General features: G+C 49.3%; 1 protein-coding gene across 1 annotated transcript in view; it reads right to left on the minus strand.

Moving 5' to 3' along the window:
* Nucleotides 1–2,576: 2,576 nt before the first annotated feature.
* Nucleotides 2,577–27,720, minus strand: part of LOC119104243 (calcium-activated potassium channel slowpoke-like) — a 100,131-nt gene continuing 74,987 nt past the window's right edge. The window contains exons 13-19 of the mRNA XM_037227908.1: nt 22,171–22,283; nt 19,931–20,086; nt 17,793–17,869; nt 12,993–13,043; nt 10,443–10,466; nt 7,333–7,468; nt 2,577–3,069 (exon numbers count right to left, since the gene is read on the minus strand). Of these exons, the coding sequence (XP_037083803.1) occupies nt 2,940–3,069; nt 7,333–7,468; nt 10,443–10,466; nt 12,993–13,043; nt 17,793–17,869; nt 19,931–20,086; nt 22,171–22,283 (687 nt within the window). The 3' untranslated portion in view covers nt 2,577–2,939. The remainder of the gene's footprint in view (nt 3,070–7,332; nt 7,469–10,442; nt 10,467–12,992; nt 13,044–17,792; nt 17,870–19,930; nt 20,087–22,170; nt 22,284–27,720) is intronic.

Genomic DNA, 27,720 nt, shown 5'->3' on the forward strand with positions numbered 1-27,720 from the left:
GGTTTAGGTCCTGCGAGGGGCAGGGCTTTGAACAGCACCGAATGACCTTTAAGTAAGCCATTTCAGTTCAAAACCTCATACAAATGGGTGATACTCGTTTTAACCTCAGCTGTAACCGAGGCTACAGCTTGCTCGTTGGCCTGACCAACAGCTGAAGCCGCGGCCACTTTTCGAGATGGCGTAGCCTCCGTCGGGATTCGAACCCGGCTCTCCCACGGGGTGGCACAAATCCCTCCCAACTGGGCGATCACGTCCCCCACTAAAGACAAGGCCGCTGCTGAAACAGCATAATGGGGGCTCAACCTTCAAGCACCTACCCAGACAGCACCACACCAATGCACACCAACGCTCGGCGAGATCAAAGGCCGCCGGGGAAGGTATCCATACATCCTCATATCCATCCACATATATATGTCCATGTTCCTATTCCTCAGCATATGCCGCTAAACCCCATCAAAACACAGGTCACTCTCTGCTTCAGTGCACACAACACAATACGCAACAGCTGACAAGGTGACGTCGCAGTGAGCATACGCTACGACATGACAGTGACCTTGATCAGTGATCAAGTCACCAGCAGTGGTGCACAATGCCACCTGCTACTCACGGTGACACTACACGTAATCATTCGCGCATGATCACAGGTATGTTTGAATGTTTACATGGCATGTCATGCACGAGCATGACAAACTACGCACATAGTGCGTACATTACAGGACCAAGGGCCAGGGGATTTGCACACAGTTACGCCCATAGCGGGTCCAATATAGGACCAGGGGCCAGGGGATGTGCATACAGTTACGCCCATAGTGGGCTCATTAAAGCCGTATCAGCATGTCTGTGAGGCGCTCCCAGCGCCACCTACCAGCATGCAGTCCTCCATGGCGCGCGCTGGGCACCAGTGGAACATGCCCGTGCTGTCGTACTTCATCTCCGTCTTCTCGAAGTCGAAGTCCTTGGACTGGTCGTCGGCGATGCCGGACTGGATGCCGCCGGGACCGGCGTTGGCACCGCCGGCGGCTCGCGACGCCGGGCTGGGGTCACGCGTGTCACTGGGTCAGGTTACGCCAGGTCACAGGGTCACGCCAGGTGACGTCACGGGGAGCATGGCGCGTGCAGGAAGAGTGTGGAGGCGGCGGTGGTTATGCATATGTTTTTGCGATGTGCACGTGTGTGTGTGGTTTGTTTCATCGATCTAACCAGGGGCATACTCATACCAGCTATCCCATCACTTCTTATTCGCATTGACATTCAGTGTTTCAACATATTCATTTTGGTGATGGGCTTGGCGCTGGAGAAGATGTTGATTGTGCACTGAAGAACAAAGTGGCGAAATGTCCATGCAACCCTCGTAGTACCAACCATCTTAAAGCTGTGCGTTGAAACAGAACAAGCATTTGCATAACTTTTGCGGCGCGTAGGAGTAATAAATTATTCAGAGGGAAGAACACGGGTACTTGTTCCTTTGCCGGAATGGCTTCGTTTCAAACAGCGATTTTCATCAGTTAGGGACAGTTCCATTCATCCATAATGAACAATGATTTCTTTGTTGCCATAACACATGCGAACCGGAACCAAGTTCACCGTAATAAACATTCCAGCATTCTGTAATGCGCTCTGCCAAACGGCATTGCGCATGGCAACAGAACCCGGGAGACAGGACCTGGGAGAGTAGCGGCGCGAGATCCCTGACGTGAACAATTTGGATTTGGCTCTGTTATCAAGTCCAAAAGTTGTCTCAGTTCTGAGTGGAGGCATACTTCTTTGTATCGCGAGGACATTTTGCTTACATCGAACTTAACAATATTCTGGAAGCTGGGTTTTATGTCTGCCCAGACGGGTTACGAAAACGTGCATGTGGCATCATCAGAGTGGTTCCCCCCCAAAAAAAGACACCGTTAGCGTTAACCTGTCCAAATCCAAGTTTTAATAGCCTCGCTAGAAGGCGAATTCGAACAGTGACAATTTTGAACGATAACGCACATTTCTACAACCGGTATCTTCACTGCAAAATGAAGAAGTGTACTAGACGACCCGGTACGTTCCAACACCATCGACTTATCGGCCAAAGAGAAAAAAACTTTGAGCCAAAAAAGGAAACAGGAAGTTCGAGAATAAAAACGGGATGGCCTTCCCATTTATCCTCCAAACGAAATGAATCACAGAGAAATCAGGCAGTCATGGAGACCAGGAAGTGAAAATGTCATGCAATGCAATGCCCCGTTTAAAGCATGCCTGTTGCGCCGCTATCACCAGTGGATGCTCTCCTCATCATCGTCAAGCCGGGCTGTCTTATATCAATGACCTCTGAAGGTCATCATCATCCTAGCAACCCAAATGTTCAGGCTGGCGAAATGGTACCTCTTCCCTCTCTGCTTTCTCCATTTGCCAGTTCCGCTCATCAAACGTTTTGAAGAAAGCTTACGGTAAATGACAGACTCGGTCCGGGTCATGTGCCAAAGGAAACACCGAAAACGTCATGAATTCTCGAGCTATTGGCTTACAGCCAAATAACTCGACTGTCAGATGCCTTGACTTACTGTCTTGGGTTATTGCTACAACTTACCGACTTTTGAAAACAAATTTCGGGAGTTTTTGCAGGAACTCATTTGGAATTAAAGCAATTCAAAAGTATGGTCTGTCTACAAAAAAAATATCATCCCACAATTCTATCAGTGCATCAGTTCGCGGAAAACAATTTTACCCGAAAATAATTGATAAATGATGGTAAGGAAATAAACACGGCCACCCAGTTCCGACCTGAATACCATAGCTGGTTTCCGTATGAGGTCATACACACCAAGACGTCATGCGCGACACTGGTCCATGCCTGCAAACCAATATTTCAATTTGTTCGCCAAACTCGCCTTTTTCCAACAAACGTCCGACACCAGCTCTTGAAAGTAAGCGAAAACAAAAATATAGTAAATTCAGAAAACTTACATGTTGGAACGCTCAAATGAACCATAGTACGGGGACTTGAAATCCACGAAACCAGCATTGTCCGAGTTAATCAATATCCCGTTGCATTGCGCGCTGTTGTGATGCTGACCTTCAAGCGACCCCACGCTGGAAAGCAAACTGATAGTAAAGATCACACGAAGACAGAAAAGATAATGACGCCACGTCACAAAACAGCAATTGACGTCACGGCGTGTTAAGAGAGGAATGATGCGAGGAGTGTCCATGGAATCCATTTGGGCACTTGAAAACAAATCGACTTTTTGAAGAAAACGTTTGCGTTGATTGTTTTTAGCTCGTGCAAGGTTTTTATGAAACTTACGCCAGCATTCCTGTCGTCAATTGTCATCGCATTGCCTTCTTCATGTCCATTTACCGTAGCATACCCTAACCGTAGCATTCAACGTCCACTAGCACCGCGATCTCCTCAAGGTCAATATACCGTTCTTTCTCCTTGAAACAGACCGTTAAGCGTCACCAACAAATGCAACATTGCTTGAGATTTCCAGCGCAGTCAGCGCTGACATTGTCAGCAGGCGCCTGCTGAGCCGTGCTGAGCTGAGCTGAGCTGATCAGCACAAGAGCAGAACAGCAGCAACAGCAGCAGCAACGGCAGCAGCAACAGAAGCAGCAGCGGCGGCGGCGGCAACGGAGGCGGCGGCGGCGACCGCGGCGGCGGCAGCAGCACGGTTGCAAAGCTAAAAGAAGCGATCTCCGAAACACGAAGGCGGCACAGATGCTGACTAGCGACCAGCCGCCTTCCGCACACGTACCGAACCTGCAGGCGCGGCCATGGACACGACAACGAACGACAGAATGCCAGAGTACCTCGCCTAGTCTATGGGAAGGTTCGGATGCATTCTGATCAGACCAGCTGGCTACCGTTTTAACGAAGGCTTATCGTGCAAATTGCTTCCAACATTTTCGAGCATTGCCAAAATTGCGTGAAATGTTCAGGTTTGTAGAAAGTGAAGCCTTTTTTCGGCTAAGCGTGCTTACCTCATCTAAGGAAGCTTCTAATGTAAGCCTCCACCGACAAACAACAACCAGGCTGAATGGATTTGAGGCACAACTTAAGCATGCGAACCACGATACGCCTTCGCCAAAACAGCCGAAACCGACGAGCAAGCCAAGAGCAACGATACACATCGACAGTGGTGGCAACTGCGGCGATCCGTGTCATTCTCGACATCCGGCCTGGGCGCATCGGCTAGCTACGACAAAAGGGCGGACTAAAAGTGCTCGTACAGGAGCTTTTTCACTTCGTAGGCCAGAGGCAGCGCCTGATAACCGGCTGGTGCCGTCTCTTCTGGGAGCCTGCAAGGCCGGGAGACACGGTTACCCGGGCTGGCGCAGGCAGTAAGCAACAGGCTGGTTAGCGGCTGGTTTCCGAGTGGTTACTGGGTGGTCACCACGGCGTTGTTGTCGGGGTGGTTAGTGCAGGGGCGGTTACCACATCTGGTTAGCGTTTGGGTAACCGGGCTGGCAAGGCGGGGGGTTATCAGACAGGTCGCCGAAATTGTTACCACGGTGGCTACCAGGGCGGTTGCTGTGCCTGCTAGCGGTTTGGTTACGGGGCTGGCCAGCGGAAAGTTGTTGGGGTGTTCATAGTTAGGGTCACTGGTGTGAGCGCCTGCGCTCATGGCACACAGACCCAGCGGTCATCAAACTCGGCTAGGCCATTCGGCAATTCCCTGCAGGGGCTATCAAACCCAACGTTGACAGGATTACGCGCCGGAAGAATTCATACCAACTGTCCACGGACCATAAAGCAGCGGTCAGAGGCAGCTGCTCGAGACACTGATTTCGCGAGGCTAGAGGCCGTAAAATGTGACGTCAGGGCACGTGGGAGTCATAGAACACAGAGAGAAAAAACTATAAACATGGTGACGTTTTTCTTCCCTACATCATTAGACTGCGATCTGATATGGCCCTAAATTTGAAACGCACCAAAATTAAGTAAGCAGGAGCGTATACTATAGCTTTGGCAATAAAACTATTAAAATAGCCGAACGTTTTTACCGTCGAAAGGCATTTTTGTTCAGTATGTGAACATAAGGCATTGTGCAATTGTAGCGCTTTACGATTTGGTCTCATGTGTCCAAATCTACAAGTGCAAAATATGGAATTGGCACACGGTGACGGAACAGACACGCTTTGGGTGCAAAGTTAAGCAGCCATTTTGCTAGGAGAGCCCATGACGTACGACGACTTTTGCCCTTTTTGCCCCCTTTTGTGTGTCCCATTTTCTGTACCTTTCAGAGTTGGTATCAAATAAGGTGGCATGCAATAATTTTAGCACAAGAGGGACAAATAGCCCTCTTCATGTTGACGTTATTAAACAGCGACATAACTTGACAACAATACTGAGTTTACGACGACTCCAACAAACTGGAGCCAATGCCTTGCGATGTGATATAGATTCCTCCAATACCTAAAATTATCTGGGAACACTAGGGCCCTAACGAACCAGGGGCGATGGTAAATGTATTTTGCTACCAGCACCAAATAACACAAGTTTTCTACCCGGTAGTGGTGCGTCCCACATTAATACAAGTCAGTGATCGAGGTCAGCTCAAGGTCACACAGTCAGGTAGTTCAAAGAAGATGAATTATCCTGCCCGTCGAAATGTTGTAATCTAACCTAACTAAAACATCAGCACGATCCGTGCATGTGTTCATAACATGCATGACACACAACATACATTAAACAATTCAAAAAGTTGTTTGCGGCCGATGCTTCCAGCCGACAAATAAGCTATTAATATCAGATTTTTTCATTCCAATATCACGTACGGCTGGGTCCGCTCAAGGAGTCACATTGCCGCATTGGACTCTTTGTGGTGTTGCACCCACTTTTGCGTAAAACTTTGGGCAATGAACTAGAAAACTAGTTTAAATTCTCGTATAAATTACAGAACGCCGCACGAATGCTCAACCTTCCCTAGCTGACGTCGATTTGAAGTGATGCTCTAGGCCCCCAACCGCACTTAGATTGACAAATAAATATTTTTGATCCAATACTGTCAGTCGGTAGGCTAAAACCGAGGCAAGCTTAGCTTAACCTCAGCATGGGCGGGCAGCTGCAGGGATTCAAGGCAAAATGCAATCAAAATTTGAGAAAAAATTGTTACGCTGGACCTATGTGTAAGATGGAAAGAAAAACTGTCCCATGCTTGGCACCAACCCTGGGCATGTTCTTTTCACTACGAACATCACTCATGCTTCGGTCATTGCGAATAAGTCCGCGAGCCGAAAAAAATACGGGCGAAATTCCCACCGTTCTACCGTCAGCCAGCTGATACAAACATATCCTTATTTCAGGGTGCTTAAGCACTTTCGTCTCTTCGTCTTTTGTCTATTTCCTCTCAAAAGGGAACACTACAAAGGTAAATGGCTTATAGGTACACACTGACATTTCGCTGTCTGTCACCGAATATATTGAGTATATGCTTTGAGTCACAGGTCTTGAAAACATTGCTGACAGGCTAATGTTCAATAACCAGCATATCTACATTTACTTATTTATCTACACCACTAACGTTGTTACCAGAACATTGGTAGGAAACATCTTATCAACCCAGTCGTTTTATGCAAACTATCGATGCAGTTTCCCGAACACAGAAAGGGCGCTTACCATCAGGCTCATGCCCTTTTATAACGGCTGGACACTGTATAATGCAATTCTTGCGGCATGTACCGGTCCTCTTCTGCTATCCCACATGTCCGAGAAAACCGCCATTTAACCTCGGTTTACACACTTCTAAAGTGAAGCAAGCTCTCCGTTGGTGGAGTTATGAAAACTCAGAAATAACCTACGGAAATGCATACCCCAGCTACTTGCATTCCATACTATCAGATACGCCCAACACATGCCTCATCATGAAGCAAGTCTCGGAAGTAAATACATTGTCACGCCCGTGACGTAACAGTAAAATATCATCTGCCGATCCCTCGTGAACCAAACCGGCATAACATGTCAAATGTCATCAAATCATTATCGTACCCACACCGGAACCTGAGCCGTGCCGCATCTGTTGCCCTCCCGGACCCAAAAGCTGGACGGCCTGTATCCCCTCATCCGAGTTAGGCCCAGTGCATCGTGCTCCCTAATCTCCGTACCGCAGGAGGCCCCACTCTCCGCCCTTGCACCTGCTGCCCGTGACTGCTTGCTGTGCGCCTGAACCCGGTCCAGACCCACTATCATACCCCACAACCAGGGCCCAACATGACCTGTTGCCCCCCTCCCCCTCCCGGACGTGATTCCAAACGCACCCACGAACCTCCGCACCCGAGTAACCAGCCGCCCCCCACCCACTGACCCCCTCGGCCAGACGTCAGCCACACCCCCCACCCCTCCCTGCACCGCACCTGTTGTATCCCTGGACCTGGGAGCTGATGTCCGACCCGTTCTTGTTGATCTTGGTGAGCTGCTTGGCCGCCTCCAGCAGGCCGCCGCTAGGCGAGGCCTTCACCGCCGCCGTGCTGTTCTGGTTCGACAGCGCCACTGGAACGAGCCGGCCAGGTCACGTGACCCGGGCTCTGACCGGCGGCGCCAGGGCGTCCGGGCGGCGTCGGCCCCGTGGTGCCGGAACGGAGAACACTCCGCGAAGCGCCAGAGGAGTGGAAAAACTGAGTCCGTCGGCATCTTTCCCTACATGACCAGCAACAGCAGTAACAAGCGAAAATGACTGAACGAGAACGGTACGACTCGGATCGTTCGTCCCCTTCGAGTTTACAACTCTACCGCTTTACGCATGCGCGCTTCGCTCGACAAGAGTCGCCCAGCGGCACCCGGAGGATCCGGGCGCAAACCCTGGTGTCTTTCCGGTGTTGGCCTGCGGAGGTGAGCACACTGGCCTTCGCTCTTACAACGCTGCCATCCGGGCGGCCTGAGACCGAATTACGGCCCGTGACAGTCTGAAGGCGACCATTCGGGAGAACGGAAAATACCACGATACATGATTTCAATCGGCGTTAAGTGTCAGAGGGTTTTACACCGAAGCTCAGAACACGGTACTCGCAGCTCACAGATCGACTTGCAACGGTTGCCACGCAACCGCAGAAACGATGAGAAAGCACTTTGCCATCACCTGGCATGACCTTCCGACCCTCCACGCGTGGAGGTCGGTCACCATTTCGGTGTCGCGCAGACATGACCTGCTGGGAAGCATCCGCATGCGAGAAGCGTGGTTGCATAGACATGCGGTAATAAAGACAACGCGGCGATGCGATGTTAAGCTAAGTTTGACACGAGAGAGTGCCAGACTATGCGGCGGAAACTGTTTTGTGTTTGCTACATTGCATTGGAGTGTGTACGGGAAGACCTTGATGAAATGGTAGATGTCCATCGTTCGTGCACTCTACACGGAGAGATTGTTTTGCTATTCAGCTAGCATTTCAAGAGCACGTTAATCAATGCCAAACCTCTTTTAAACTCGTTCTTATTCATTTCAAGTTCACTTCCCTTTTACCTTCGACTTTGTCCTTAACAGCAGTGTGACTGGGGGAAAACTATTGAGAACTATTTCAAACATCGGTTTGCATGCACCATAAGCCCAGAGGGTACGTAACGTTCCGATTTCGACATGTGAAACACATGCGGTTGCTTAACTTCACGCGCAAGTAAGTACACTGACGGTATCCAGTCCATGTGTGTACATGAGCAAAAACTGTATGGCGATCTAAACATGGAAATGAGCATGCTAATTACAACATACAAAGTAAACGAATCATTGCAACGAACGTGTGAGTAATCAGCGAAGTATGAACAACCAACACCCATCCATATCCACTTAGTGCAGGCTGTAGTCCGAACAGCATCATATGTACAGATAATCCGGACTGAAGGAAGAGTTGTTCGCAGTTGAAAAGAAATTCTCACATTTCCGTGAAGAGTTATAGGGAAACCGGTGCATACAGTGCGATACGTGTTTCCAAGAATTCAAGAAGAATACCGTGTCAATAGGATACCGCCTGACCAATTTCCTAGTCCGAATACTTGGTTCTCAACACGTTACAACCTTTTGCCCTTGCCCGGTGACTTACCCACAAGCCTACCGTGTACACTCTCGCCCGTCAGCTGTCTGTGAGATGGTATTCGTTCATGCTTGTGTAATAAACCATTCCAAGGCACTTATGGAAGCCCTTACGTTATGGAAGACCGGCACTGGGGTAGTGTACAGGGTTACCAAATCAGGAGATGACTGAGATTCTGCTCTGAGACAACTCAGGCACCCTCGGGAAGCGGAGGACTGTGTCATGGCCGCTGAACCGGATCCTGCTGTTGGCAACGGGGCGCAATAGTGGTGTGCTGCCAAGGCCTATTGGCAATGGGGCGCAAAAGTAGTGTACCGGATTCTGCTACTGGTAACAGGGCGCAAAAATGGTGTAGCGGGTTCTGCTGTTGGTAACGAGGAGCAATAGTGGTGTATCGGACTCTGCTATTGGCAAAGGGTCGCAGTATAGGGACGGGAGCAGTGAGATCGTGATAGTGCTGAATACGAACTAAACGGTCGCTGGTTCATGTTCACGACTTTGAGTGGACTTTTGGTTTCAGTTTCAGGACTTTTTGGTTCAGTTCATAAGCTTTCAGTCCAAAAAGTATACAACTGAGGCACTTTTTTACAAAAGTTTGACAAGTATCATTAAATTTGGGGCCGCTTGTACTCGACAACGGCAGACATGAAACAGCAAGCACAGAGGCTAAACACCGCTATGCCCCTATAATCTATCACGCGGCAGCTATTTCTAATGGTCTGAGGCATACCAGCGACGAGGTGGGAAACCACACTCTCGTTGTCTCTTTTAAGATATTCACTGCGATTATATTTAGGTTCATGCTTGTTGCTCGTACCCAGGAGCGTTGCGTCTCGTCCCATTCCAGCACTCTACAAATGAGGCACGCGGTGGAGTGGGCGTCCCGTCAGCTGTTGCTGACCCCCACCTGTACCTCAGCTCACGATCCAACTACTGAATGGCTAGCAACCGGTGTGGGGCTTCATTCCGTCTACCTAGGCGTCATGAGCATCTGGCGAGCAGGGCCCATTCCGGCTAACTATGGACGGTGGTAGACACACCGCCTCGACTACGTCTGATCTCCTCTTGAAAGGGAAGTTTCTGTTTGGGCTTCGACGTGTTGCTTTTGACCGCAGCCTTATGAGTCGAATTACAATGTACACGGCGTTCGTATTGGCGCACAAAACAGTGCCAGCAGTAGTCATTAACGGCATGTCACCCAAGAGGCTCTTGCCTCATAGCCGGACACAACCGTGCACACAATTTTTGAGGCTTCCAAGATTGCAGTCGGAGCAACACATCGACACCGAGCAAAAGCATTTCCGAGCTGAGGGAAGCCAGGTCTGTTTGCAGCTGACCTTCAAGCCAGCGCCATCCCAACTAGGAATAACTAGCAAAAGGCGAACTTGGCCTCGAACACGCAAACTACGAAGGCAAAAATCCAAAGCGCCAACGTGACTTACACCCGTTGGAGTCCACCTTTTCCGCTTGGTACGGCAGAGAACGAGTTCAGTACAACACAAAGACGCGGGATTACACATTGCACAGACACCTTCAGCACCTTTACACCGGCAACTTTCCCGAAAATGAGACACCAGCACACGCACAGCACGGTCCGGGGCTGGTCGAGTGTGCTGTGGAGCATCTGACGACACGAGATGGTGGTACAAATGAGCTCAACCACATTTGTATGGATGAAAACAAAAAAATGTTGCACATTACTGGACGCGAAGTAACAGATACTACGCGTCGGCAGACGACCACGGGATAACTAAATGGCTGCACGTCTGGCTGGATGGAATCACTTTTTTCGGCTCGCACTCCGCCATCGAATGGAATCGGTAGCAGATCACACAGGATGCCGTCTCTTGACATTACATGATAAATGACACTGACTGGTAGCACAGGTCTAGAACACACATAACGAACGATTCTGCAAGTATGTACAATGACTTGCATGCAAGGTTGCACACGGTCGACACACTACGATTATATCGACGATTCGTCATTGAAGTGGGCAGCACAAATATGTCAATAAATAACTTATGTTGTATGGATTAACAGCAGCAGCGAAAGAATCATATTATGATGACGTTTTGCAATAAGCTTATCGGAGAATTCCGAGAATGTATACGTGTGGTAGGCCGTCGTTAGCCACAAAGTCAGACGAGAAAATATTGCTGTTAATACTGGACTGAAGAGAATTTAGAGTTTGTTGTAGTCAAATTTATTCGCATTTTTTTGTTTTATAAGAAGATATAAGGAGTGTGTTCTCATCTATTGAACTCCAACGGCAGTATAGTCGACAGGTCGACATAAGAGACGTACATCAGCATGCTGGTAGTGTACCAAAATTCCCGTAGGTACAAAATTGTTCGCCCTATATTTCATTAATTTTGATAAAAGCGCATAACGAAGCGTGGGTAAAACTGGCATTCACATAAACTCTTCTTGATCACTACTTCCACCATGCGTGCATTCACAGGGTACTACTGTCCGGGGCGAAACTGTGGCCGCCGACCTGAACCCACTGGCGATAAGAAACAAGGTGCGTGAACTACCCCACCGTGACGTTGTCAAATAAGCTCCCAGCTAGAGGCGGATCTGCCCGTTCTTTGCAACGCTCACAAACTGTAATAACGCAGCATGCGCGCCCGACCCATGCAATTATCGAGAGTGTTCGTAAAAGACCGGCAGGCTCACATTGCCGCCAGCGGAAAGACGCCGAGACGGAGCCAGGACGACATGGGAGCCCACTGTGCCAACACTGGGGACGACATAGGAGCCCACCGTGCCAACACTGGGGCCCGCCGACACATCCAGCGAAGGGATGGTGGGTTACGCCCGCACACGCGGCAGAAGGTCTACTAGTTAGGTCAGTAGGTCAAAGGAATGGCAGCGTCACCGACACGACACCGACACGGCCGCTTATGAGCACTGGCGAGACGACGGAATGCACGACGAAGCATCGATTGGAACAGCAGCCAGTTATTGGGAGGCGCGCATATTTGTTTAGACAAAGAACAGTTGTGTTAAATGCCACACACGGGACTAATCGATGGGATGGGGCAAAGTTGACATGCGCGAACATCGACTCACTGGCACGCAAGCAGCGATAACGCCACAGATGCGAAGAAGAAAGGCTGAGGCGAGTCAAGCTTGGCTGCTCGGCTGGCGGTCGCAGAGGATAGGTGAAAAGTCGGAGCTAAGCAGGCGAAGGCATCGGAAAGCCGCCTGCCGCGGGTGGCTTATGAGGTGTGCGGTGACACTAGCCAAGAGGAAAGGCGACATTGAGAACAGCTTAGATAGTCATGGCAGTGTCTTTGTGCGCAAGCGGATTGCTCGCGGGTGCGGAAAGGCGACATTGAAAACGATAGAGCGGCTCCCAGTGGCGCGAAAGGCACAGATAGAAGCGAGAAGGAAGCTTAGAGGCACATCTGACACTTGACCGAAACTTAACGAGGCTTCGGGACAGACCCTTGCTCTCAAGCTCGGGGACAAATCGACATTGCTACCCCAGAGCGCAATGCTTTGTTGTGGGTACGCCCGGATAAATTATACTGGCCTTTGCTGTGTTGGCAAATATCCAACAAAGCGGGATGCTTGCTGAGGTATTGGCTCATTTTACAACTTTCCGTACTTCGGATGTTATTGTCACAGCGCGTTTAGACAAATATGGCTTTCCAATTTCAAGAAAATGCTATTTTGCATGGGGCATCAACCACTTAGTGAGTAATCTATGGGATAGCCCACGTGACTAAAACTCAAATGGCTCCTTGAGCTCAACTTAACGCAAAACTGACCTGTCGTGAATGAAAAGCAAAGAACCGCGGTATCACACCCGAATCCCCTTAATTCATGTGACGTCATTAACCGCCGCCCCAACGTCTCGGGCGGCACGGGACACCACCCGATCTTTTCTACCGAGGGAGCAGTAAGCAACAGCACACCTCGTCGTTTCGGTCAAGTGAACAGCGCAGCACAGAGCGGCCAACAGCGAACAGCGAACCTACTTGCTCGTCCCACCATCTGCACAGCACGCACACCCTTGCGGAACAGGGCCACTGCGGGAGACGAGGCCGTGTTAGCGGGATCACTGCAGGAGACGAGGCCGTGTTAGCGGGATCACTGCGGGCAACGAGGCCATGTTAGCAGGGCGGCGGGCCCGACGCCGGCGGTAGGCCGCGTGCGCTAGCGGGTGCTCGCGGGCTGCCGCGCCGCTGTCCCCAGCCGCTCCGAAGCACGATACAGCCGTTTGAGCCAGGCGGTGCCATGTGATGGTGAAGTTTTGTCGACGAATGACTCGACAGAGACCTGGTTGACGTACTTATCCGGTGAATCTTTCTGGAGCACGCCAGCTGAGGGCTGACATGAATAAATAGCCACTTCATGGCTACTGGGTATGAGGCGACCCAGCCCACACGCCTTTGTGTGCGCATTCGGAAATTCCAATGTGTCCACGCAAGTGAAAAAGTTAGCGCTTTTGGGAAACAGTTGATGTATGCCTTCCTAAAAATACCACATAATTGCAAGTTTTTTTACAGTTACAATTAGTTTGCCGAAGCAACAGACGCAAGGCAAACATGAACGTGGCGATCCGTGAGTGCTCCTCATGTTGCAGCCTCGTTTGCGACACAAACACTGTTAGGGGCTGTTTAGTAGGTACTGCTTGCACAACAGTCTGTTAGCCTCAGCCTAAGCGACAGCGACCGGCGTACTGGACGGGGCGAACAGGATTCACATAAGCTGTCTCGGTGGGCACGTTGTCACACAAACCACAATATGAGGTTCACAACGAAATCCGGCGCTGTTAATGATGGCGCGTAAAGTCGCAAATTAAGACCGATTGCTGTTACCCATAACAATGATACGATCAATGGAGTGAACTAGGAAGAGGTTGATCAACTTCCGATCTGATGTGTTTGCCAAGCTGCTTTCGAATAAAAAACCAAGACAGCAATGTGCACGTGGATGAGACATATAGCGTGTTTGGATAATCAGTCATCAATTGTGTAAAACAGAATTAATAAATCGCGTCCCGGATGATCACAGTCATCTTCCAGTCGGAAAGCCAGCTGCGAAACCGTTGCGCGGTCGAGTTTACAGATTGTAGGACTACCAATAGGCTAGGCAATTCACACATTTTATTATGGCACAAACGTGATTTTTGAGAAAAAAAAACCATCGCTCTAGCCAAGTGTCCAATCACGGAGCACGATGTGTGGGAGCGTTGCAAGGAAGTAAAAGAGCGTGCTTTAAGCACATGCTTAAAGCATTACAGGTCTGCGGACGGAATGGCTCATTCAGAAGCGCCACTGATAAAGTGGTCTGCCTGGATATTTGGTTCATCTGAAGTTGGGGAGACAATCGGCAAATTCTTTGGATTCCTTGGTTTCAGGCCTGTCAAAGACGTTTGCATGAGCCAGTCCAATGCTATGTAAGAGTTGACAAGGTAAGAGCTAAACAACGCACCTTTCCGAAATCCTATCTAAGTTGGCACGAAAATGGCTTGCGATAATACTACGCATGAATCGATCACATTAGGCAAAACATGGAGTTCAACTGCACATTTATCAGACGGAAGACATCACCAACTTTCCAGTTTGGCATACGTATTCCAACTATTCAAATTCATTTGGATTAGTGATTTTAATAGAGTTTGATTCTGATCAGGCCTTCCAGTCAACTTTCCAGTAAAATCCATCGCAATGCAGGGACAAATGTAAAAACCTCACTTCGTAGCCAATACAGCCTGTTTTTTAACAACATTGTTGAGATCACTGCCTCCTGTGCCCTTAAGCATGTTGTATAAAGTAACACCTTTTGCCTATTGAAGAAACCTAACCGACGCCCCTATAAAGAACTACCCCCAAAGCATTTATGAATCGCGGGGTAAAAAAATTATTAATTATATGCCGGCTGACATTCGATCCTTTGGGGTGCCTCACTGCACCTATGATGTATGTTTCTCTTATGCCTAGCTTAGTGATGCCATGCAATACGGTTGCTTATTCCAAGCAAGTTTCAGATTTTGATTTTTTCAGATTTGAGAAGTACAGGGAAATGACTCAAATGCATTTCCAGTTGCTCGCGTTGCCACTCCAAACCGAGACAAACACGCACAGCGAAAGTTGTCGAGCGCTAGCAGCCAGATTTCATGAGCTTTGGTAGATGCTGCATAACTGAAAACATATAAAAACAAGTTATGCCTATATACAATACTTGACGTCGGTAAACTAAATCAGAAGCTTTTCCCGCATCCAACAGTTGACACCTCCGAAATATGGTGTTCACGTAGTTGGGCGATGGCATTAAAATCCAGCATCGGTCCACCAATTAAACACGCGGTTAATGGTACAAGGGCTCTGAAATAAGAAAGTGAGCAAGCGAATCCCAGGGCATCTTGTTATTTGCTAACATGCCGCACACCCGAACGCTAAAACAACGCGACGGAGCGTTTTCGTGTAGTCCTGAACTCAATCTTAGTGAAAGCGGGGCGCAGCTAAGTGGTAGTCAAAACACCACACGGGGCGGTTAAAGCGACTTTAAGTGTCATATTCGAGAGCCGTTCAAGCGCGTCACCTCCCGGCGGCAGGGAGAGGGCGTGGGTTGCAGACCAATGAAGGGCCCCGGATCGTCTCCCGGCGGCAGGGAGAGGGTGTGGGTCGCAGACCAATGAAGGGCCGCGAGCGCTTGCCGGCAGCAGGGAGAGGGTGTAAGTCGCAGACCGATGAAGGGCCGCGGACAGGCGCGGGGTGTGAGCCGCAGACCAATGAAGGGCCGTGGACAGGCGCGGGGTGTGAGCCGCAGACCAATGAAGGGCCGTGGACAGGCGCGGGGTGTGAGTCGCAGACCAATGAAGGGCCGTGGACAGGCGCGGGGTGTGAGTCGCAGACCAATGAAGGGCCCCAGAGCGCCTCCCGGCAGCAGGGAGAGGGTGTGAGTCGCAGACCAATGAAGGGCCGTGGCGCGGGCGCGCTGATTACCGCTCTGTATCCAGCCGCCGTTTGCACTACGTCCCAGAAGGCCAGAGCTAAGCATTGTGGTGCCAATGTCTGCGAAGGTGGACGCCGATCAGTGTGGGTTCAGGCAGTACAAGTCGGGTCAAGTCAATTAATTTGTCAATGTCATCCGGTTAAAAGTCAGCCAACAAGCTCTGGAAATTGTGGGATCATCCCACACGGATCAGCTCATTATGCCGAGTCGAGTCAGTGCATGTTTCTGATGGTCAGGCCAGTGGCAAGTTGTGCCTGGCGAGGTGACATCCGGTCAGTTCAAAGAATGCGAGTGGAACCAGGCCCAGTGAGGTCAACCAAGTCACGGAAGTTCAGCCCGGCCCAGCACTGGTAATCGCCATCAGCCCAGCCCATAGGAACAGTTCGTCAGGAGAGTTCCTCCCGAGTCAAGCCAAGTACGTTCCGCCTTTTGTGACGTCATTCAGGTCAGATTTCCTCTGCTTCGGTCCGGAAGGTGTGGCCTAAAATAAGCCAGAAGCGGCTGAGTTGAACGCCCAGTGTCGGATGATGAGCAGGCCAATGCAAGATTACGTCACGTCCATGACGTGTCTACTAAAGCCGGGTCCAATTTGCGATGGGTGTCATTTTTACTTGCGGTCGGAGCATGTCGGTCTAGGCCAGACCGGGTTTCATCTCGTCTAATCAGATGGAATCCGTTTATGTCTGTCAGGTCTATGGCTGGGCATTGTGGTAGGATTCTCGGACTGTAGCGACGATGACACGTTCGAGGAAGGTTCAAAAGTTTGATTTGTCATATCATCCTGCCTTTGGCGAGTATGCGTTGGAGGAAATACCGATGTCGCAAGTAAGCAAGTTAACAGTATGGCGGTTCTACGTTAGTGTTACAGTCACTGACATGCTTGATATTTACCAGGTAAAAATGGCTTAGCTGACAAAAGCTTAAGTAACATATAAGAAAACTGCACCGACCGCTATGGTTGAGTATGCACATCTTCTCGTATTTGCTAAGTGAGCACAGCACGTTACAGAGAAATGACACAAAGGATAAAGATATTTAACAGATGGTGAGCGAAAAATGTTGCCGGTTTAAAAAACTATGATACGCTTTTATCGAAAGTCTCGAGCTAATAGTAAAAGCGGGATTTGCTTTAATTTGGGCCTATTCGTAATGCATGCTCTTTATGAACGGTTGTAGACGCCAAGAGCCTTGATGTTTGTTCCTGATAAGCAAAAGCACTAGACCCGCGTCAACTAATATAAAACGCATTCAGCACACAAAGCCGTGCGTTATACACACATCCACCCAGCCAATCCCGCTCGATGGCTTCGGAAGTCATGACGGCACGAATAATGGTAATAATTTGTGCCGACCGCGAAGTGAAGCGCAGTTGAAAATAATTTACCATAATTTAACTCAAATCAAACCACGTGTGAGGGTTGTCGACACATGAAGTAATTGGGCCGTGGCGTCATACAAGCAGCAAAAAAGGACGGACAAATCATGACACTGTGTGGTGCCTTCCCCCCCCCCGCCCCCCCCCCCCCCCTCTACCGCCCACTGCCGTTGCGTTGCGCTGTGCACGTCAAACAGCGCACCACATGCGTTGAGATATCTCTGTCCGAGAAACACCATCGCTACTGTTGAGAGCGAGCCCGTGAATGATGTCAGTCATCCCTCAAAGAGCGATAAGCGCTCTGCTCAATTCCATGGTCCATTACACAGCACCACAAACAACACCGACGAATATATGAAGATAAACGGAACAGCAGCCGAAACTCATTCGACGGAGTGGCCCGCCCGTCGCCATGGGGCTTCAGCACGCAACAAATACTCACAGTTTTTGCACTTGCACTTTTTGATGAGGGTCTCATCCTTGATGTCCTCGTGGCACGACTTGCAGTAGTACCAGGCCCTGAAGCAAGCCGCGTTGAAGGTAAAATTATAAATAGAAGGCTGTAACGTACTTCGCAGCGTGACGTGCCAAGTATCCTAGCAGCATGCCACTGACCTAACCTGCTTTGAAGCAAGTAATGTTAATGAGGTCGCAAGTTCGACCTCACGCATCCCTCGAGCAGATCTATTAGTGGGCACACATTGCAATGGCCAAGGTCCTCAGTCCACATGAAAGGATGACTGGAGGCTCTGTCTCCCGTTCATTCGATAACATGGTTTACAGCATTTCTAAAATAAGACAATGACATCACTGCTCCGCTCACAGACATAAGGGTCAATAAGGGTCATCAGTGACATAAAATAATTTATCCAATGAATTCGCAAAAAATAAGGTCCATCCGTGTTGGATGAGACCACAAGTGCACACAAGTAACGCGAATGGTCTGACCTATGCAGACATTTGGGGAAAATTATGGGGCGTTCATTACATATGTCTGGGATAGGACTTTCCAAGAACGTCTAGATGATGCTTAAAGGGGACGTTCCACATTGTACGTGGTTTTGAGCTGAAATATATATCTTGAAGATCATTATATACAGGTGACAGTCCAGCCCTTTTGAACACCAAAAACCACCTAGTACTGCGACACACGCCCTTAGAAGATGTGCAGACTATTTCGTGCGAACCAGTTCAAGGTCACCCGGAATCCATCACAGCATAGTGACGTCATCACAATTTCGCCGATCCACTGCCCATACGGCGGTCAAGGTTCAGTGATAAACGATGGTCGAGTCAACCATATCTGGCGTTTGTGAGCACGTTTATAGACATAACGGCGGTCAATTGACTCTTAACCGATATAGCGCGAGCCGCGCAAGATTATAACAAGAGGTACGTTTTGTGTTACATCATGCAAGAAATTAGGCATTCTCTCCAGTCCCTACGGAAATCAGAATAATAATCGAATAGGTTAAGAACAGAGCTATAACCGAATACGTGAATGCAAGTAAGTACCTTAAGTGACGGATAGATATTAAGAACACCACGATAAACGGCCAAAACACGAGCAACCGACAATCTTTGGTTCAGAACACATTCAGCACCACTGCGTGCCACCTATTGGGAGATTGAAGAACTGTAAGTGGGTGCTGTCATACAAACAGTTCATGACGCTGTCAAACAAAGACATAGAGGGGAGATGATTTACCAGTAAGAGAAAGTTTGTTGTCTAAAGCAGTCTTCCCAACTTGAAAGTATACCAGCAGTTCTAAGTCAGCTTATTCCATCATATCTAATGCTTCTTTCAATCTCTTCAAAGATGGAAGATTCCCTTTACATACGTGCCACAAAATACCATGAGATACTTCTATTGCCATATACGTTTTCACATGGATATTTTTGCCGATGAGAAGAAGATCAACTGAGGTTCAAAGCTGTTTTAGTCTCTTTCAGGGGTTCTAACTATGTTCTTGGCAAAAGACAAACAAATGTGAAGAGGCTAGGTAGGAATGAATGGGAACGAAAAGTGGGTGGCATTGCGAGGAAGCCTGTCCTCATATTCCCGTAAGCAGCGACAGAGTTGAATGAAAAAGTGCATGGTGAAAGCCTCTGGATGAAAGTCTCGCTTACGTTTAGCGTCATACTCCCATGCGGCCGCTCGTGAAAGATCGTGCAGGGCAATAGGTAGTATGAATAACTTTTTGAGTGTGGTCCTTGACGCTTCGCGGTATTCGACTAATTTTTGTTACCCAACTTGCCTCGTTAAAGACTGGCACGGAACGTCAGAAGTGTTTCCTTAACAAGGACTGATTCGGTGTCTTACCACCTTGTACCGTCATTGATTGACCTGGGGTATCCCACCTTAGCCATAATCAGTGCACGACTAGGAGTATTCAGCACCTCTCCCCCCCCCCCCCCCCCCCCAACTCGTCCTTCCCTGACCAAGAGCATGCAACCACATAAGCACTTCTTTCATCGCTAACTTCATGCTCCTTCCAAGAGCATCTGTTACATGATTTCGTATCGCGCCATCTAACCTCGCCCAAAGCAAGGAGAACATGTCACGCCTAGCCCCCTCACCGTTTGACCTCGTCCGCCGACTGGGCGATGAAGAAGCCCTGCGTGTTCGGCTGCAGCTTGATGTGGCGGGGGTTAATGGCGATCTTGTTGTCGGCTCCATCGTCACCGCGAGCTTCGATCGCCAGCAGCAGCAGCTTCAGCTTCGTAAAGCACAATCTGCCGGAGCGTAGGTGGTGAGGCCGCCTGCTCACGAGCTGTGGTTGGCCATTTAAAGACCAAATCCTTTTTATGATTCTACTCCCTTATGACCTATTATCATTGATCAGTCAACATACCTATAACGATTTTATGTCTCACAAACGTGCGATAATGGCTGACTGGTCCGCCAGCAGGCAAGCGCAGCGCCGGTCGGACGCCAAATGTAGCAGTTGGTGTTCATTTAGGATATTATTTCCTGTATGAATGTAATAAGGCAACACAGTGATCGAAAGGCGCGTCGGGCACTTTGACCGGTGTAAGAAAAGAATATCTTAATCATGAAGTAGCTACAAAATGACAATAAACGAATTACTGGGAAAGAAAATATAAACATCGTTTTTTATTAGAATCGTCGTCGCGGTTAACTTATTGGCTTACCGTTCAAGACGTTCGCGTGCAGTCACCTGAGCTATGCACAATTCAAGGAGGTCCGAGTGCAAGAAGGAGTAACTAGGCAAATGGCACCCTATGCCCCAACGCTTACGACGACATGCACACACGGTATTGCCAGCCATGCAGCATGCATTTGTATTATGTGCTTCGATATCGTTTACCGGAAATCGGACTGCGCCAGTGTGATTTGCAAATGGTGATCACACTTTTTTGGTACCTCCCACCAAGCAGAATTTGGTCTCTCCATGGCCAAAATAAGCGTAAAGGGATCCATGATAAACAGCTAATAATCGGTCAACAGCTTGCTCACTAGCATCAGAGCGCACAAAATCTGGAAACCTTCTGCCTGCATCATAAGTTTCCCGCTACACGCTTAGTCAAAATTATTCTAACCACTGCCAAGCCATTGGATGTAAGTGCCTATGTCTCCACCCCAGGGATAGTAGCCAAGGCAAACAGCTGGCCAGGAAACAGATGAGTGGGACATCTCCCAGATCAAACGCTGCGGACATAGAACAAGTCCGCAGCTGGCCAATCGTGAACGTATTGCCGGCGAAGCAGCGTGTGAAGAAACAGCTGATCAATCAGCTAACAACGCGGGCAGACTGAGTAACCACCACTCATTCTGGTGTTCTGTTTGTGATGCTTGCGAGCTGGGAGCAGGTGGTCCGCAGTGTGAGTCGCGGCCACCAAATTATGGTGCGTGGATGATCAGTGTACGTCTTCAAGGTAAAGTACATTCGGAAAGCCCCAAAACAGAAAAGCCCAGAAAAGCGAGAAAAAAGCCCAGAAATTCTAAGCACTGGTGTCAAAAGTGCGACGTACATTGCAACGGGCGCTATCCCTGGGTTATTTAGCCCCCAGGGTCTGTCAAAAAGAGGCTTAAATGCACTTGTATAATAGCAAATTGTTGCACGTGATGCAAGTTCTGCTCACTTGTATTCGTCATTTGTTCCTAGCGTTTAGAGTGTAGCTTTGACCGAGTATACATGTGACGGCGTATCTACTGATGAAACTGTCATCAAATTCGTTCTTTCAATGACTCCGCAAGATCTCGAATCCTTCAATGACCGAAAACGTGTTCGCCGGAGAGCTTGGGTTTGACTGCTACGACGAGAGTCTTTACTTACAGGGTGATCTGGCTGAAGATTTTCGGCCGACTCAGACCAATTTATGTTATTAAGTCATGACATAAAAACTGGTTAAGTACACCCATGGCAAAAATGGGGACAAACATCCAACTAAACAGCTTCTACATTCAAGGCAAGCATCATGCTGTTAATTAGAGGTAGCAGCAAAGCCATTCAGCTTAACTCGTTAATGGGGTGTCACCGTCAAATGGTCTAAGTGAAACAACAGCCAATACGTTTTAAGCGGTCTAATTGGGCACAAACACGCATGTCAAGTTTATATTTACGTCTGGCCAGAAAAATTTTGATGAATATTTTCGAAGAGTTAAAAGGTTGTGTTATTACCTGATCCGAGATTGCTCCGGATTCTGGGCAACAATGTGCAACATGGCGATCCACGGTCCCGTCAACTAAACAGCCTCGCAAACTAACGTGTCGCCCGGGGCGCTGGTGGGCAGCCGACATGCAAACTGGGTCGTGGCGATTTGCGCGCCATCTACCGACGGCGGGCAAACTCACTCTGAAGCCATGGGGAATGTCATGCCCACAAACGAGGGACTGAGCGTTTCTGTGTACATCTCGCAGCCTGTTCCCTGCAGGTAGTCATTCTGCCAGGCTTGCGTGTCCGGAGACTGCGAAACGACGGCACTTCCTCAGCTTGAGACTCCACCCCACCCCACATGTGCATTCATCAACGCAGGCGAAGGGATATTTCGCTGCCCCCCCCCCCCCCGCGCAATCACAACACCGAGCTTTGGAGATAAAACAGCTCCATAAGCCCAGCTTTGGAGATGAAATAGCTTGCTTCTTATGGGGCAGCATTTCATATCTCGTCATTTCAGCAGATGGTCATGGCGTAAATCACGCTTCTACTTTCAAGTGGCCACGCTACTCGGCAGGGGCATTTGTGCACTGGAGCATCACCTAACCGGAACAATATTTTTTTAACGCACGGTCCTCTTAATCGAGGTGTCCTCAACGCGAGGGCACGCCAAAACAGAAGATTCCCTCATTAGGACTCGGAATTATTTACTCGGACTCGGCCTCTACCCGGAGTGGACTCGGGAGAAGCTTTTCTCGGTCGGGACACTCTTCTCAGGAAGGTCATAAGGGTCATAGAGATAAAATATTGGCCCCCAAGGCAAGATCAACTGTGGACCACCTGCGTCCTTTTTGGGCCCGAAACTTTTCATTCAAATTTTGCATGTCTATAGTAAACCAACACAGTAACAAGGTAGACCCAAAAACACAGGAGACCAGAAGTGATGAAAAGAAATGTCATCAGACTTGCAAAAGTTGGGGAAAAGCAGATCAAGCGCTCTCGTGGAAGTAAAGCGCACGCATACCGGGGGAGAGCAATGCCAAACATCCGTAAATTTTATCGGGAAAGCTCGATTTGTCAATTTGTGTCCCGCATTCACGTTCGCAAAGAGCGAGATAGCGAGAGAGCAGGAGACAGAGCGAGAGAGAGAGAGAGAGAGAGAGAGAGAGAGAGAGAGAGAGAGAGAGAGAGAGAGAGAGAGAGAGAGAGAGAGAGAGAGAGAGAGAGAGAGAGAGAGGAGAGAGAAGAAAGAAAGAAAGAAAGAAAGAAAGAAAGAGAGAGAGGGAGAGAGAGAAGAGAGAGGAGAGAGACAGAGAGATAGAGCGAGAGAGAAAGAGAGAAGAGAAAGAGAAAGGGAGAGAGAGAGAGAGGGAAAGAGAGAGACCTATAGCATCGTACACACTGGGCTGAACCAACTCGAACCAAAGTTTTTCCACGGTGTTGCTGCGCCTGAAGCCATCGAAATATATTATAGGTTGCAATCTCGTACACATCCCTGTGAAATCAAATTGTAAATGCACAGCACACGTGCTGAAAGTTCCAACACAGTGTAAACATCACGGTGCGCTTGGCAAGTGTCACGCGGGATCATCAGTGAGAGAACGAGACACTCAGTTGAATACCACACAAAAATCTCTAGTTTCTACATTGGCTTGACCGTCGGACATTCGCAAACACACAAACACTGCCGAGCATGTAAAGCGCTGCAAACCACTGCAGATGTGACTTATGTACCACATCAGCAGTAGATGGCAAAGGCGGTCCCTGCGTAAATGTCCAGAGGGCAAAACTGGGAGTGGCGCATGAAGAAAGCAAAGCGTTGAATGCGGCAGCTTGTGATACCGAACACCTTTGCACCAGTCTAATTACAGGGGAACCGGTCTGCCTATGTATGATTCTTCCTGGAAGTCGTCCAGTCTTCAAGTGTCATTAGAGATCAGATGATGATGGACCACAAGTCAAATTACGTTTCGATTGCATATGCACTATAAAGGAAATAGAAGGATGTAACGACATGAAAGACCCATGGGCTTATTCTTGTCACGAAATATATGCACTTATAGGATAAATGACCTGCTCTCGTCTCGTCAGTCACAGCCGAACTTATCAAAGATCTAAGCAAATTCAAATGGAACTGAGCGTGCGGAACTGAGCTCTGTCAAACACGCCAGCTTGTGCATCCCCGTTGCAACAAAAATAACTGTTTCCACAATCTCCTATGCCTTACAATTACGACCCAGGGCTTAGTTACAGTCCGCGTGGCTGAGGACCGTAACTAACAGCCAAGCTACTTCCAAAATAATTTGCTCTCGGCCCTTTCCGCCCCTTTCGACCCATTTTGCCCCTCTATCGACTGATGCAAAGGCCCGGCAATGGCGGTGGTACGGCAGGGTGCTCTTACTCCGCAGCCTCGGCAAAGCTCGCGTCGCAAAAGGTAGGCCCCAAGGGCCCCACGTGGATGTTGAAATCTGCGCCCAGCTTGTAATGATCCTTCCAGCGAGGGGGGGCCTCTTCGTCATCGTCATCATGGTCCTGCATCAGCAGGTGGGGATCAGCAAGCGACAGCAGGCGCAATCTTCAGGACGTCAGCAGAGGTTCAGTGCATAGGATCACTAGGGGTCAGAAGGTGATCAGCAGGGGTCACCACGGATCAACACCAGCGGAATATGGCCAGTCAGATATCTGCTAGCTGGCCGGGATGTCTGGTAGGAGCAGGACAGACCTGGGGGCTGCGACAGTACTGCCGATTTAAGCGGAAGCGGAGGTTACAGTGCTTGTGGACCGATGGTGACAGCACTTGTGGACCGGTGGTGACAGCGCTTGCAGACCGGTGGCGATAACAGCATGTCACTTGATGTCATCTGATGTCATCTGCTTGTGGTAAAAGTGTCATCTGATGGCCCAGATGACAGCTTTCACCACTATTTATAGGGAATTACAGCAGTGGTGTCAAATGTTCAGGTGACCTATTTACGGAGAGTAGCAGTTGCCATGGTAGTAGCGTTGGCAAACGTGGCTGAGTGCGAGGTTGCAAGAACAAACTCGCAGGTTGCAGGGCCAGCTTGATCTACACAGAGTTAAGCTGTTGATCAATCAGCGAAAATTCCCACTAACGTAGCTCTTCTGTGTGGGATCGTCTGTCGCCTGTGGTTTTTCCATCATCGCCTTTCAACAACAGCAGGGGATGACTTAGAAGCGAAAAGAGTGCTCACGTTTGAGATTAGCTTCGCGGAATCCCCGTGTTAAGCACGCTCCTCATGCTGCCCCTGTGGCCGAGCCTGTGATTTCTTTTGTTTTGGCACGTCAGTAAAAGCGATTTGTCTATGTGATAAAAGCCTCCGAGGACAAAACTGTGCCTCGCACAGACAAAGTCCGCGAAATATATCATAACACCATACTATAGCGGGCAAGGCAGACTTCGTCAGAAATGTATACGCAAAATGTCTGTAACTTGCCAGTCCGTGCCACTCCATCCTGGTGGTACTGCCTGGGCCCTGTGGGCTTGTCCACGTACTTGTCACATCGTTCCCTATATCCGACCATACGAACCACATTGCAAGTCTCGCTCGGCTAGTAAGGTACGTCGTAACTTGACCCAACCCTGACCCTTAGCAGGCGTCCCAGTCACGACGACCCTGGAACTTGCGTCCAGATATGATGACCTGGTTCAAACACACTGGAAACCGCTTGCACGCTGATGATTGCACTTATGATTGCACCGGCTGTACATTGATGATCGGTGACAACGCTGTTGAGTTCAGTGATCGGGAACACGTGTGAGCGTTTCACTGCTTGCTTTTCGTTCCGTTCTCTTTGCAGACGAAAAGGAAGGAATTCATATCGTTTCCTCGACGTGTCCACACCGATCGGTTGAAGCGCTGACTAACTCCTGGCTGACATTCGTCACGTGCAATCGCCTGAGACATTTTTTAAAAAATGAATGGCGTCGAAGTTCTGTTTTGAATAGGCGGTTAGCTCAAGTCGCGTGGTACCATGGAGATGTCAGCATCTGTAATCCGCATGCTGCCAGCAAACTCCATCGCCATCATCATCATCAGCAGCAGCATCATCACCATCACCAGCACTTCATTATCCAGAAGCATTCTCTCTTTTCACCCAACTCATAATCGGCCAGCAAAACCCACGACCGTCGGCAAACTCCATGGCCGTCACCGAGCTTCACGAGCTTCGCAAGCGCACTGCATGACCCGCCGCAAGCGATCCGACCATGGAGGAACACCACCACCAAACGCAAACCTTGTGGCTGGCAAGGAGCTTCCTCAGAGAGGGCATGCAGCAAGCTGGAGTCAGCCAGTACCACATCCCCATGGTTCAGTGCCGGAAAGCAGCATCTCCGATATCGCACCCAGACACTCCGACGTCATACTCAGACACTCCGTCACACTCAGATACTCAGAGATCACACTCCGACACTCCGGAGTCACGCCAACACATTCGGACGTTGCACTCAGGCACTCGGACGTCACGCTCAAATGAGCACACTCAGATCCACTCTCGGGCACACGCTCGCACCCATTTCGAGGCATTTGCACCGATTTCGCGTCAAGCGAGGCTTGATTTGTAGATAATGAAGGCAAATGGAGGCTTACATGCGCTGAAATTCATGTCACGAATAATCAGTTCCACTCACGCATGTAAACTCTATTCTCGGATATTCATGCCTTGCAAGCTCAGATTTTTTCTGACCTTAGAGGCATCCGTCACTCCCAGACATCTGATTCTGACACAAAGTCACCCATACCTTACTGCGGTTATGTTTTACGCTTTGGCACTTGGTCCCGAATCTACACGTATCACTTGCATTGTGATTTTCGCAGATAAGATCTAATTTTAGAGCCGGATTTTTTTCTCGGCACACCTAACGGGACACTTCACATCCAGACTTTTCTCCACATACCCGGTCTCCCTGTTCTAAAAAAGACTGGTAATCAGACATGTTCGTCCAACGCTCACATGTCTGTCTCAGACACTCCAACATATACATCCAGACACTGGACAATCAAGTCCAAAGCTCAGACACTCGAACAGACACTCCCATCATGACGTCTGACCTCACCGAGCAACTCATTACATTCGCCCACGTTCCAGCTCCGTCGCACTCACCCGCACCCCAGCACTCAGCCAGACACCCACCCGGGCACTCCCCGAACGTCACGCGGCAAGACCTCACTTACTCAGCCGATTGCGCAAAGGTCAGGTCGGTGAAGGCAGCACCCAGCCTCTCGTCATAAATCTCCATTCCAGCTCCGCGAAGGTACGCATGGAGCCAGTCGCCTTTTTCCGCGTGCTAAAATCGTGAGGCGTGACGTCAGTGTGACGTCAGCGCTTGACGTCAGGATGCCAACGCTCACGGACTAGGGTGCCTCAGGGCAAATCAGCTGACACCACGCGCCAGCCGTGGCTGCGACTGGCAATGCTGACGTGGAAGCGCCAGAGAGAGAGATGGGTGTTCCAGGTCTGGCAACGAAAACTTGCAGTGGTCGAAGAGGTGAACATTTTGTAGTCAGCAACAAGACAAAATTTGTTATGTTCCGGATGCAGTAAGCTGGCAATAAGCATGCGTTTTGAAGCGTCTGGTGAAACTGTAAGCAGATATTCTACTTTGAACCATGGTATTTTAGAGCGCGTGAAATGGCGTTCGTATAGTGGGACTCTTCCATAACTATACTGCAAAAGAAACAAATGAAAAGTTTGTTACATCTTAGAGAAGGTCTGTCGGCGTGCCG

The sequence above is a fragment of the Pollicipes pollicipes genome, unplaced genomic scaffold (assembly GCF_011947565.3).
Source record: "Pollicipes pollicipes isolate AB1234 unplaced genomic scaffold, Ppol_2.1 Scaffold_6052;HRSCAF=7182_pilon_pilon_pilon, whole genome shotgun sequence".
Lineage (NCBI taxonomy): Eukaryota > Metazoa > Arthropoda > Thecostraca > Pollicipedomorpha > Pollicipedidae > Pollicipes > Pollicipes pollicipes.